At 37.8% G+C, this 13,239-nt stretch overlaps 1 protein-coding gene across 1 annotated transcript; it reads right to left on the bottom strand.

Annotated features, from left to right (window-relative positions):
* Positions 1-1,268: 1,268 nt before the first annotated feature.
* vamp5 (vesicle-associated membrane protein 5) lies at positions 1,269-6,221 on the bottom strand. Its single transcript, XM_010738872.3, has 3 exons — positions 5,920-6,221; positions 3,206-3,349; positions 1,269-2,200 (listed from the first exon to the last, which is right to left on the bottom strand). Exons 1-3 carry the CDS (start codon positions 5,920-5,922, stop codon positions 2,054-2,056), a joined length of 294 nt encoding a protein of 97 aa, XP_010737174.1. The 5' UTR covers positions 5,923-6,221; the 3' UTR covers positions 1,269-2,053.
* Between the last annotated feature and the right edge of the window lie 7,018 nt (positions 6,222-13,239).

Raw genomic sequence — 13,239 nt, 5'->3', positions numbered from 1 at the left:
ACATGTTTCTGTTTGTCTTTCGTCCAAAGGCTGAAAAAGGTTGTAGACTCCTGATACAGAATGTTATTCAAAGTTAAACTGGGAGTGCTGGCAGGCTCTGGAGGGATCCAGCTGTGGAGCAGATGTGAGCATGAGAAGAAAAGCTGATCCATGTTCGATGTTGATCTATGTTGAGTAGATGAGTAACTATCATGATTTTGCACTGTGTATCCATTACTTTTTAATTGCCATTATATAGAAATATTTGTAAGATAGAACATGCTTAGCAGAAACAGGTTTAATGAGGTACTCTGTGCTCCTTTAAATATCCCTTTATTTCTAAAAGAAGAGCCTAAAAACACATTTGTTCTTAAAGGTTAAATGTCTGTCTGTATTAAAAACACCTAACTTTTAAAAATAGATTGCATTAAAGAAAATAGTTCTATTGCTCCTTAAGACAGTGCTTATGGAGTGCAATGTGAGTAGTCTTTGAATACATACGGGACTGTCAGTGTAATTTGGACTTTATAACTTATTTGTAAGTTTATAAGTGCATAGCATGTGTAAAGTAACACTCGAATAGAAAACTTTAAAAAATAAATTGAGTTTGGGATCGACTTAGGCTAATGATAACCAACACCTATATCTTAACTGCACCAGACTCAGACTTAATGCATCTCATTGTCAGAAATACCAATTACTATACATATTTTGTTAAAATAGTTTCATTCATATGTGAATAAAATAAAGACAAGGCAGTGGTATTATTATTTTAGTGGAAGCATAATGATAAGCGGCTGAGCCTTTATATCTAGCAGGATGCAGTCTAAAACAGAAATATCTGCACCTCACTTCGGAAAGTGCTCTTATCTTCCAGGTTATAAAACACAATGGCATCAAGCCTTTTTAGCAAGAAGTATGAGTCTGTGGTTGATAAATATGCTGATAAGCATGTTTGGTCGAATATTTTGTGAGAGGTCAACTGTTAAAACTCATTACATAATATTTGATTTTTTATCTGAGCTGCACATTTATATTATCGGTCAGCAGGGGTCACTGTTCATTCAAATATTCTTTACTTAAACTGCAATTGAACTTTTTTCCACGGAGAAGTAATAATCTATTACTGGTACTTATACAATATTTGGATTCTCTAAAACATCATGTAGAATATTTAACCTCTAAGTAATAACTCAATGTGAATTATGCTCATGTGAAACACTTGAAAATGGTTATTTGCCAGTATCAACCCAAAATGTATGCATCGTGAGAGGATCAAAAGGAGCCACTGCACACTGAATTGACTTTATTTTGTTAGATTTGATTTTAGACTGGCCATTTGACAAATACAACACAAAACAAGAGCAAAATATAAGTCATTCAAAACATGAAACTGTTTTCTTACAAATGTTATATTGAACAAGTATACACATGTATAGATCAAGACACCTTTTAAATACCTTTAAACACATTCTAATGATGAAAACAGCTTTGGGGGCATTTCATTTCTGACAGACAAAATTTTATGAGACATAAAATTCTTTCTTTCTAGTTTAAAGCTATTTGAAACTGCATATTCACTAAGTTTGTTATCTATTCTGTTTTGTCTTCTGTCTTCTTGCCCTGACAGCGTTGACTCTTCCCTAATCATCGACTGATCGTTGTGCTCTTGGATGTGAAACGTCAAGCAGCAGCCTAATAATGTTTTCTTAAAAGAAATTAAAAAATTCATAGTTGTGGTTGTGTGGTGCATGGTGCCTGAGCTATTTTTATTTAGATCTAAAGTTCTTGAAGATTTGTGTATCCTTCCAATGAGGGCCAGAGAAACATACCCATTGAAAAATGAAAAAAACACAGTGAAGCAGCCGAGCAATGGTACCATATCAACTGAAGACTTACACCAATGAAGAGTGGGACCAACAGTCCCATAAATACCTTTAAACACAGAAATAGTATAGACTGAGCAGTTCAGGCGGGATGCTCAGTCCCACAGTTGGCACTCATCTTTTCCTGGACATTTTATCTTTGTCAATTTTATGTCCCTCAGTCCAGATATCTTATTTTCCTCTAATCCTTAGCTGCCGACACTGGCGAAGATTATAAGTCCAATGATGACGAGTGCAGCGACCACTCCAACGGCAATAAACACAATTTTCATCTTCTTGTTCTCCCATCTTTTCTTTTGCTTCACCTGGTTGGCGGTCTTTTCAAAAGTTTTACTCTGTGAAAAAAGCACACACACATAGAAACTGCTTTTAAAGTTCTGAGAGTCATAAACATAGATGAATATGTTTACTTCTTATGAACCAAAGACTGAATTTTGGGGACAATTTTGGAGTTTGCAGGTTTGGTCTCCACGTGTATGGAAGAGGATTTCTATGTGGAGTAAACTTTGAGTTGTTTCCTCACTTTCACATACTATTCAAGGCTATTCAACACTTATTAATAATGGATCATATGACTATTATGGTCTAGCTGAGGGTCAACAAGCACATCACGCTGTTCTCACGTTGCCCTGCTGGCGCGTGTGACACATCACACTGTTGAACATAGTCAGAGGGATAGGGACATACTTTGGGTTAACTAGGAAATATACTCGAAGAGCTGAGGGGAACTGCACAGTGGAATCATTCTCTGTGGTTTTGTCAATATGGGTGGCCCCCTTCACACCGCGTTTAGACTTTTGACCCACTGTTGAAATAAAAACACTGACAGATGCAGCTTCATCATGGGGACAAACATCTATGAAAGCGGCTTTCTTTGAATGCCTGCTTATAATCCATGATATCCCAAAGTGTGATTCTTGGACTTTTCGTCTGCTACTTCTGCTTTTCACTTCTCTGAGAACTGTGTGATGCAACAAAGGCCAGCGAGGCAATGTGGGAACGATGTGACCCGCTTGTCGACCCCCGGACGGACATTTGCCTCGTGGCATGTCCTGGACTCACTCTGGCGTACCCAGGGAGACCAGCTCGCTTCATTCATCTTAAGAAACAATAGGAAATACCTCTCTAAAAATAGCACCATAAAACACAATCAGGATGTAAATTGTACATTTGTTTTCCTCTCCAGCTCCACCTAAGGTGTATTTATAGACATCAATATGACATTTCCTAGTTTTAATCCCTAGACGCCTGTGGAAAGGAATTTGCTCCAGTCATTCACCTTATCCATGCAACACAGACACTTCCACAGAGAACTCTTAGCTAAATTAACCCCAGGTTACCTTTGCCAGCAGCTCATCAGCCCTGTCCTCCAGGTCATCCAATTTGCCAGCTCTCTCATCAGCCTTGTTCAGGTTGTCCAGCATGATGACCTTCACCTCCTCGACATCCTCCTGGGCCTGCTGCAGGCGGTTCTTCCCATTCTCCTGTCCAAACAACACACACAACATGGTTAAAGAGTGACACATGAATTGGATTGATCCAGTCATTCAGGACATTGCTTGTTTAAACTTTTCTAAAATAGACACAGGATGTGATGCATTTTATACTTTGGATTCAACAGTGGAAGTTATTTAGCATGACCAGTCAATGCCAGTCATATCAGTCATATCCAAAAAGTACAGTCCAGAAATACCCGGCAAGAAGGATTTGGTGAATGGCTGGGTGTACTAATGGACATAGGCCTACAACGCACCGGGGCTCTCTCAGGCTCAGCCTGGACAGCATACAAATGAAATACCCTCATCAAAAGTGCAGGCATTGGACTGAGAGAGTCCAAATGAGTCAATTAGATAGAATGCTCCACTTTTAATATGTGCCAACAGGGTTTGGGATTTGTTCTGAGGCCTGTGTGGGATGTGATGCATCGATCTTGTTTCTCTCTTTGGTCCAAGCTGGGTCAGTTTAGCTTGCACTTCCGTTTCTCCTACCTGGTCTGGGAGCATTTAAGATCTTGTTAGAATGCAGCGCTCACAGGTCTGCACAGGCACAACGTCTGATTAGAGAGTGCTTTTTCTAATAGAAATGTCATGACAAAATGAATGTTTATTAATTTATTAATTAGTGATTTTTATAAATTTGGTAAAATGTCAATATTGACACCAACATTGATGTGTTTCATCAGCTATATGATTTAATACACCGCACAAAAGACATTTTAAATGTGCACTTCCACGTGATGGCTCTTAAGTTCAATTTCCTGAACAATTCCACTAATTTTATTTATGCTTATACGTCAGTCTACTAGTCAGTAATAATTCCTGTCAGACACTTAAATGCTTATTGTCATCTGTGGCTCTGGATGGAGTCAAGTGAAAGTCAACTCAACTATCTCAGCTTCAGCTTGGAGACTAATGAAGTCCTGCATTACAACATGAGGTCATGGTATTTAAAAGAAAATTTCCCCGGCAGGGAAAGTTTGATGAGAAATACTATTGATTGCATTATGGTAAATAGTGTTTTTGGAGCTTGTCCCATATTAGGGACTAAAGGTGAGTCCCCTCAAGTCCTTTTTTAACGTCTTCTGTACTTTCCCCAGAGAGGACAAGTTAAAACACTCAGATTGCTTTTAAAATAAGATCATTTATTTAGTCATTCTTTCATGTTTTTTTGTACGTGAAATGAAAATCTTACAGCTTTTTGTCCAGACAGGCTGCCAACTTATTCATGCCAGATATAGATCAGACTGGCTTGCTGTTTCATAAACACAGAAATGATCCTACAGTAAACAAGTCATCCTGTTGTGACATTTTTTTTCTCGTAGATTAAACAAGATTACATTCTTTTGTGAGTCTATAACTAAAGTATTTGTTTCACATAATGAAACTAAATCATTGTTAGAACTTTCCCCAGCAGACATACAAAGAGAAACAGGTTATCAGACATGAAAGCCGAACAGGTTCTCCAAGATCATGTTTGCCTGTTTACACCGTCCTCTAAGCCTGTCCTGAAGACAGTAAAAGAGTGAAGCGACAGCAGGGTGACCACAGCCTGATAAGGACTTCTCTCTGATGGATATTCAGAGAGCACTTTGACCTTGAAGCAGTCTGTCTCCTGACAGCTCTCTCCTTCACCTTTTGCTCTCTGAGCCACGAGAGGAACCGTGCCCGTCGACAGGAACAGGAAACCGACAGATAGAACAAAACAAATTTTCTCTCAGCATCTTGGTTCTATAATTCACTCTGACTTCCTGTACACAGCGAAAGTATGTACACTGTATATGAGTTCACTAAGAAGAGCAGACTCTGCATCAATGACTGGTGGAAACTGATTAATGGATGCTTTAAAAAGGCCCGTTCTGTCAGTTTTGGCCCACCAAATGGCAGCTGAACAATAGTGTGTGTTTAAAATTCAGCCTGCTACGTCTCTACACAGGAACTGCTGCCCATTCCAGTTCCCCTCCTTGCTTCCTTCCTTCCCTCACTCCCTCCCTCCTGCCTGCATTAATGTACCTGGCTTATCCAGGAAAACCACACCTACATCAATAATACCATGTTCATTAAAGCGTAGTGCGCTCCTCATCCCGTCTGAAACAAAAGTGCTGTTGTTGGGCTCATGATATGAATATTGGGTTTTCCATAACACCTGACAGAGTTAATTCATTGAGGAGAGAATGCATGAAGGTTACTGGGATGTGACCATATGCTGCCTGTCAATGGATGTAACCCAAAAAAAAAAAGATTCTTAACTCATGACTCATGAGAGAGGAGACATTTTTAATGGTTTATCTTTCATTAAAACTGAATTATCTGATTTTCTGAAGAAATTAGAGGTGGTTTCAAATGGAAGAGGCAACAGTTGACAGCAGCGAACATGACCCGTTTAACTACATGACCTTTTTGGACTTTACCCACTGATTACAAGAGTCATGAGTATTTCGAAAGCACTGTGCTAAAACAAACCTCCCTCTCTTCCCTCTCTCTTTTTATCGAACATGTTAGCCACTACAACTACGCAAAGAGTCCACAGGTCACATTATATATAGATAGGGACTTACCATGTCTGTCGCGTCTCGTGCTGTGTTTGTGTCGAGGCTGTCACCGGATCCAGAGCATTTAAATGCTGCGACTCAAGTCAACTTTAACACAGGAAACACCGTGAAGCAGCTCTGCAGCTTTATACCTGCCTAAAGTTTCCACTTTGAGTCCTGGAGCTGGGCGGTGTAACGTTTTGCGGCTTTCTATAACTTCGTACGTTGTATATGAGCGTGAACTGTGCTCTGTCACTTTCACTTCTGTCTGGAGCTCGGTCGGTCGGTCGGCCCCTCTCCGCCTGCTGCCTGAGTTTCCTCTGTGAGGCGTTCATGGTATTCCCGGAAACTTTACAATTACAGAAAGGTGGACACGTGACCGCAATGCAAAACCGGACTGTTCGGATTTTGGGAGCTCTGACACAGTTCACAAAGGTTCATTCACAACCAGACACACAACAATGTGCTGTTCTTAAGTAGGACCACAATTCTGAGATACGCTGTTTGTACTTTACCTGAATTTGTCCATTTTATTTCATTCATGCTGGTACTATTATATTCAATAATTAAGATTTTACATTCAAAACACGTGATCATCTTAATATGACGCATTGTTCAACAGCATATAAAGTAGTGAAAATCAGTTTCACCTCAACTAGCAACAACATTAAAATATGACTTACCAATATTATAACTAACTAACTTATCAATATGCATCGATATGAATAACCCACTAAACAGTGTCTTTTTATTACACCTAAAATAACAGTATTACTAATACATTATTAATAACAACGTTATTTTTTTCTACTTATATTGTTCTGTATTTTTCTGATAATGCCTGTTGTATAAGTTTCGTATTACTACTTTTACTTAAGTACTGGATCTGGCTACTTCTTTCATCTTTCATCATTCATGTATTATTTCTAACAGATCTGTCAAAAATGTGAGTGGAAAACAATAAGATAATATCAGTGAAATCTGACTTTAGGTGTCGAGTAGGTTATGTTGTATTGAATTAATTAAATTCCATGAAGTGGATCAATGGATACAAATGGAAAATAGGGATTGATATTTAATATTGAGGTCTTTTTTTACAGTATTTTATTATTATTAACTTTTCTCCAGTATTATACACAAAAAAAGTTTCAGTCATTTATGAATTTTGTTATAGCCTAGATACTGAATGTCTGAAGATCTGGTTGTGAAAATTGTTTTTTTGGAAATGCATACACAGCATTATAGATCTGAATGTATTTGTATTGTATAAATCCATGTCAGCTGGTCATGCTTGCAGGGTATGCATAATACAATAATAATATAATCCATTCATAAATTAGTTTCTGATCTCTATTCTGGACATTTTTAAAATCATAATTACAGCAAATATCAAGCTAGATATCTAACAGTTTAAAAAGATGTATGTTTATTTGGTTGGTATTAAAAGTCCAGTGTGTCAGATTTAGTGGGCTCTATTTACAGAATATGCTAGAAATGTAATATAATATTTAAAAATGTTTTAATTAGTTTATGATCACCTGAAAATAAGAATATTTATGTTTTTGTTACCTTATAATGAGACTTTTACAGTATATTTACAGACAGGGTTCTCTTTTACTGAGTCTGCCATGTTGACTGCCATGTTTCTTCACCTGCTTTGTGGCCACAGTAGTTTCTCCTCCATGCAAGGAAGGATGGAGTGAGAGGAGAGGGTTGCAATCCATAACTATGTGCTAGATGCACATCCCACACACTGGTCCTTTAAGTCATTGTAGAGCTTACTATAGGCTATATTACTATTTTACTATTGTGTTAACTTTTAACAAACTTAATGGAGGTCACCTGGAGAACGTTAAAACTGTGTCAGCATTTGTGGCTAATTATTACATGATGTGATGTTAAAAATGATCCTTACATACAATGTCTATTTTTACTTTGAGTTGGTCTTGAAAATTTACCAAGGGCACCTGAATGCTGCAGCACTTAGACTCTAGTGACATTTCCTTATCTCCTTTATCCAGCAGGGAAATGAGGGAGAACTGCGCAACAGATGCATCCTAAATAAATGCCTTTACTCTGTTTGTTGTCTGTTTAATGAGAGTCTGGTTACTTCTGAATTGTCCTCTCCTTACATCTTTGTCATAAACATTCAAATAGTCCATTTCTAGCAGGCCTTTGTAGACATACTGCAGAGCATTGTGTGCTGTTTGGTCACTGATAAGTGTTGCTTCAGGGCTGGGCAAGCTTTTAAGAGGGTGACTGCTGGTCCACCCTTGTGAGATATATGTGTAATATTCACATAATATTCTCACAGGGACTTACAGCGTGGCTGAGGCACTAAAAAGTACATTTATATTGACCTTGTTGCACTTAATGGTACTTTATTTCTGACTACAAGTTTTCTTTCATTATATTTTGACCTATATTTTAGCAGTAGTTGTATTTGTAGTTCTCGTTTCATAGCAAAACAATGTTGTCTTTGTCTTGCAACCCACTCCTTTGTGACGTAAAAACATTGTACAGTTTTACATAAGTCATATGTTGGGCCGCATGTGGACCATTGTAGAACAGTTAGCCATCAGTTACTAAAACCACGTAGCACTTAAGACTGGACAGGCCCCTGCCACATTTATAAGGAGGTGACAGGCAGACAATATAACTCCATTGTATTAAATGCGTCACTCTCATGAGTAATTAAAATTCTTTCCAGTAGTTTTTGATTCATTCAGTGACAGTCATATGCCAATGGAAACACCATCAGGCCTCTGATTATAAAAAAAAGGTCTAAACATATGAGAGATCAAGACATGCTTAGATTAGCTGACACACTGCCGTACTCAATTTCTTGTAATCTGTTTCAAAGGACACAAAAGAGGATGTAAATAAAAAGAGGATCTAAAACTAGAATAGATCAAAGAGTGAAAACAGAGAAATATAAGAAACAGGAAGTAGGTTAACTCATGCATTTTTACTTAAAACAGGGTAAAAGAACAGAACCCCCTGCTTCATTTAGCTAGCTGAATCAAAACAGTTAGTTTAGATTACTGAGGCACTGTAAGTTAAGGATACTATTCTTTATTGTACTATGCTAAACCCTACAATAGCATAGTTGTTAAGTTGAACATGTAGTAGACTCAAAGTGCAAAGAGTCTGAGAACAGAATTATTTTAAACAGTCTGAAGTCCAAAAAACAGAAATTATGTGGCAGAGTCTGGGAGACTGAACCGGTCTTAAATACTGCAGGGGTTCAATGGTTGATGCAGAACAGGTGATTTGACAGGTGAGAGGCAAAATCGGAGGCCACACCCAGTGACACACAGAACCGAGAGAGACACAAGACAGACAGAAAACACATGGAAACAAGGGGAACACTGGCAACTGAGAGGCAGACAGCTTCCTGATAGTAGGATACCATAGTACAATATGGTACAGTGCATCGTTGCATCATCAAAGTGCACATATAATTACCATAATATATCTGTGATTTAGTATTTAGCATTTTTCTGATAACAGTGGCAGCACACGAGACTTTGTCAGGTCAGACCTCAACAAAAGCCCTCTTCTGGGAAATGCTGCACAAATACAATGGCCATATTCAGCATGCTGATCACCCTCCCTTTGCATCATTGTCTAATAGTCGTCCATGGATGGCAGACTCACATCCGCATGACTACATCAGTCTGAGTCCAGACTGATTTCCCATTAGTAACAAATGGGCTTTTTTGTGTGTTTGTTTGTGCTTCTCTAAGAGGCTGTTGTTCCAAAATCCCATCATGCCTTTTGTCATGGGGATAAAATAATATTTAAGTCACCCTGTCTTGGCCAAACAGCACATTAACTCTGTGTCAGCAGGAGAGGGGAGCCTGTTGGGACCTGTTCACCAGTCTTGCTTTGCCGTGCATTGTGGTACTTCAACAGGTCACAGTTTGGTTTGAATGCAGCCTGGAATGTTTGATGTCTGGTATGCAAATTTTTCTTGTTGTTGTTTTTAAGTTTGAAGATACTGAAAAAATAAATTTATGGTATAGCTCATCTTCATTTTGAGCCATTTGTTGTCTTCAAATGTAGTTAAGATATATTTAATCTATATATTAACAGCCTAATAATAGTTATGTCAGTTAATTGAACTTAAAGTTCCATCAATCCTTAACAGATGTGTGCACAGGGAAGGCATTCTGGCAACTAGCAACTCTCCAGCTGGGCCAGATTTGTAGAATACCACCTTTTTTCTGACTGCATTCTTCACAGTGCTCAAACTTCACAGTGCTGTGATTACAGCATTTCAAACACTCCACAAACATTTTGTTTTCGCTATTTCTCATTTGTGCTTGTATTTCTAAAGCCTATGATGGAACTGAACGGAAACCAACAGTGTGAGAAACACAGCCACAATGCCCTCTTTTTCGTTTCACTAAGAGCTGATCTGAATTACAAGCTGCAGGGGAATCCCCTCTGATCTACTTCTTCAAGTCTCAGTCTCAGTTGGACTGTCTGTCGCCATCTACTGTCAAATGATCAGAAAACACACTTGTGAATTGTGTAATCAAACAGGTTAAAGGAAATGGAAAAATCCTAGTGAGAGGCCAATAAGATTAGGACTACTGCAGCCCAGAACCATCTACAAAATAATATATATACATATATCAGTTTAATCGGAAATCATTTTATTTTTTCATCAATAAAACCAGAAAGTACACGAATAACACACTGAATAAACAGCCTCTAAAAATAGATCCTTAACACATTAGTCATTGGTGGAATGTAGTACATTTACTCAAGGACTGTACCTAATTCTAATAACATTTATTAACAATTTTAGTGCTTTTACTTAAAGGATCTGAGTACTTCAACCAATGCTGTTGCAAATATACAGTACATATAACTAAGAATATGTTGACTGATTATTTTGATCACTTTGCAGCTAAACTGGTACTGTAACAGCAGGGAGAAACACAAGATCTTTTCTTCAGACTTGTATTCTGCAAAAGGACTAAGTGTTTTGGAACATAACATTCGAGTTATGAGCTGTGATTTTGAGGGCCTATTGGATAACATGTGCCCAACAGGGAGTTGTAAATGATCTCTCTCAGCTTGTTGGCTGGAAGTGTGTGGGAAGTGTGAGAACAGACATAGGTCTGAAAGCTGACTCTGTTTATTGAATTAAAGTACCAAAGCCATATGTTTAAGTGTGGAGGTCTTGTGCCCCCTCCCCAAGTTATTATTTTGTTCCTCACCCCAGGTGACAGCTATATTTCACACCATTTAAAGTGAGCTTTGGGAAGTTTGGGATCATGGGATTTCACATTTTTTTGTGCAAAAATGTGTTTCTTTAACTGTCAGTATTATTGACATTTGTAGATTTAAAGCCTGTGTACTATTAATACACATCATCATCATCATCATCATCATCATCATCATCACACACTTGCATACAATACTAAGCAAGGAAGCAGTATTAACTTTTTGTATCCAATAAATGCAAGTAATCTGCAACAATAGTCTCAAAACCATATCCATTTTAATAACTGAGGGGTACCACAAGGTTCTGTCCTTGGTCCTTTGTTATTCATAATCAACTTAAACTATCTACCTAAGTGTACATTTGTTTTTTTGCAGATGACACAGTCCTGTATGCATTTTCAGGTATGAATTTCAGGTACCCAACATGTATTTTATTGATCCCACAGAGCCTTTAGCAATTAAGCCTATCTCCTGTGGAACCAGCTCCAAGTTTGAGTTCAGGAGGCAGGCACCCTCTCCACATTTAAGAGCTTATAATAAGCCTGGCTCTGGTGAGTCCTGAACCATTCTTTTGTTATGCTGCTATAGGCCTAGACTGCTTTTTCTTTTTTCTCCAACTGTACACATTCATGTTCCATTCATGCATGTTGATAAAGCCATGTGCACTTGGCTTCATCCCTGGAGTTTTTTCTGCTTTCTCACAGGTTCTCATGGATCATGGCTATGCTTAGATTGGGGATTGGTCGAGCCAGCTGCTGTGGTCCTGCTTGATGTCCACTATAAAAACTATTGATAATATTAGCATTTTTCTACTATTAGTCATATTTCTATTATAAATATAGTTCCAACTTTAAACTCAACCAGTCAGTTTTTCTTGCCACTGTCTCCAAGTGCTTGCTCATTGTGAGAATTGTTGAGTCTCTGTAAATAATATTATCAAGGGCATGGTCAATGGTCATGAGATAACTTCTGTCATGAATTGAATTGAAAATGAAAACTCTGTGATGTCATCACAATGTAAATTGTATGTCTATGGGCGAAGCAGAAACTCCTAGGTGTTATCGTCAGAAGAAACATTTCAATTAGCCTAATGACCAGGAACCAAACCCAGAAGCTTGAAAACTTTGTGTTTGCTAACTAATGTGTTGTGCAATGGACTGAAAAGGCACCATCTTTGGGTTTGGTATCCAGTTATATAATACACCATAACTCCCTATTCTGGTGCTGCATACAGGACTTTATTGTTTAATAATGTTTTGATTATCTCTTATTGTTTAAATATGTCTGCTTATGTTTGCTTCACACTTTGAACATAAGTCTTCTTTTTCACACTCTTTATATCTTTGATCGTGTGAAATAATAACATCTTAACTTACTTACCTGCAGCAGTCCACCAGTGCCATAGGAACACTTTCAGACCATTCACATCACTTTCAGTGGCGGTAAAAACACAATCCACCCAAAACAGTCCAAAAACCTCAGATCTGGTCTCATGTGATCATAAAGCTTTCCTTCATTAAAATATCAGAGTCTGCTTCATGCCTTGAGGCATATTCGTTGTATAACTTTGTTTTTCACTAATTCCATGGATCTGTGAGGTAATGAAGTTCCTAGCCAACTGTTCCAGTTTGTCCTGGCTCAGTCTCTTAAGACTGTAACTTCAAAGCTGCTGTGGGTGTTAAAGTGGCCTCCCTCACTGCTGACCTCCTCAGCAGGATATTTGTTTTTTACAGAGAGCATGTTCAGTATTCTCTATAAAAGTCGTTACTCTTGAAAATCTCATTGTTTCTCTTACTGCTTCCCAAGTCTTATCTTTTTTATATTTATTTTAAAGATATTTCAACACATCCTAACTGTACACAGTTCATCATTATATATATACTATATTACAATTCAAAACTTTAAATTGTACATTGTAATTAACATTGTTATTAACTATCACAATCAATACTTACTACACTGAGTTCATATCCTGTTCTTTTTATGGAGATTCTGAGGTTTTACACTCCACAGTGACTTTTACTGACTCTTTTTGACTACTCTTGGACCAACAAACAAACAAACAAACAAACAAAAATATTAATAAATCAACAAATTAATAAATGA

The sequence above is a fragment of the Larimichthys crocea genome, chromosome III, assembly GCF_000972845.2.
Source record: "Larimichthys crocea isolate SSNF chromosome III, L_crocea_2.0, whole genome shotgun sequence".
In the NCBI taxonomy this organism is placed as follows: domain Eukaryota; kingdom Metazoa; phylum Chordata; class Actinopteri; family Sciaenidae; genus Larimichthys; species Larimichthys crocea.
The sequence above is the reverse complement of the archived record's forward strand: the minus strand, read 5'-3'. Positions and strand labels throughout refer to the sequence as shown.

Coding starts and splice junctions, on each gene's coding strand:
- vamp5 (XM_010738872.3), bottom strand. Junction 2,201..3,205: donor CTGATGAGCTGCTGGCAAAG/GTAACCTGGGGT, acceptor CTTTTTTCACAG/AGTAAAACTTTTGAAAAGAC.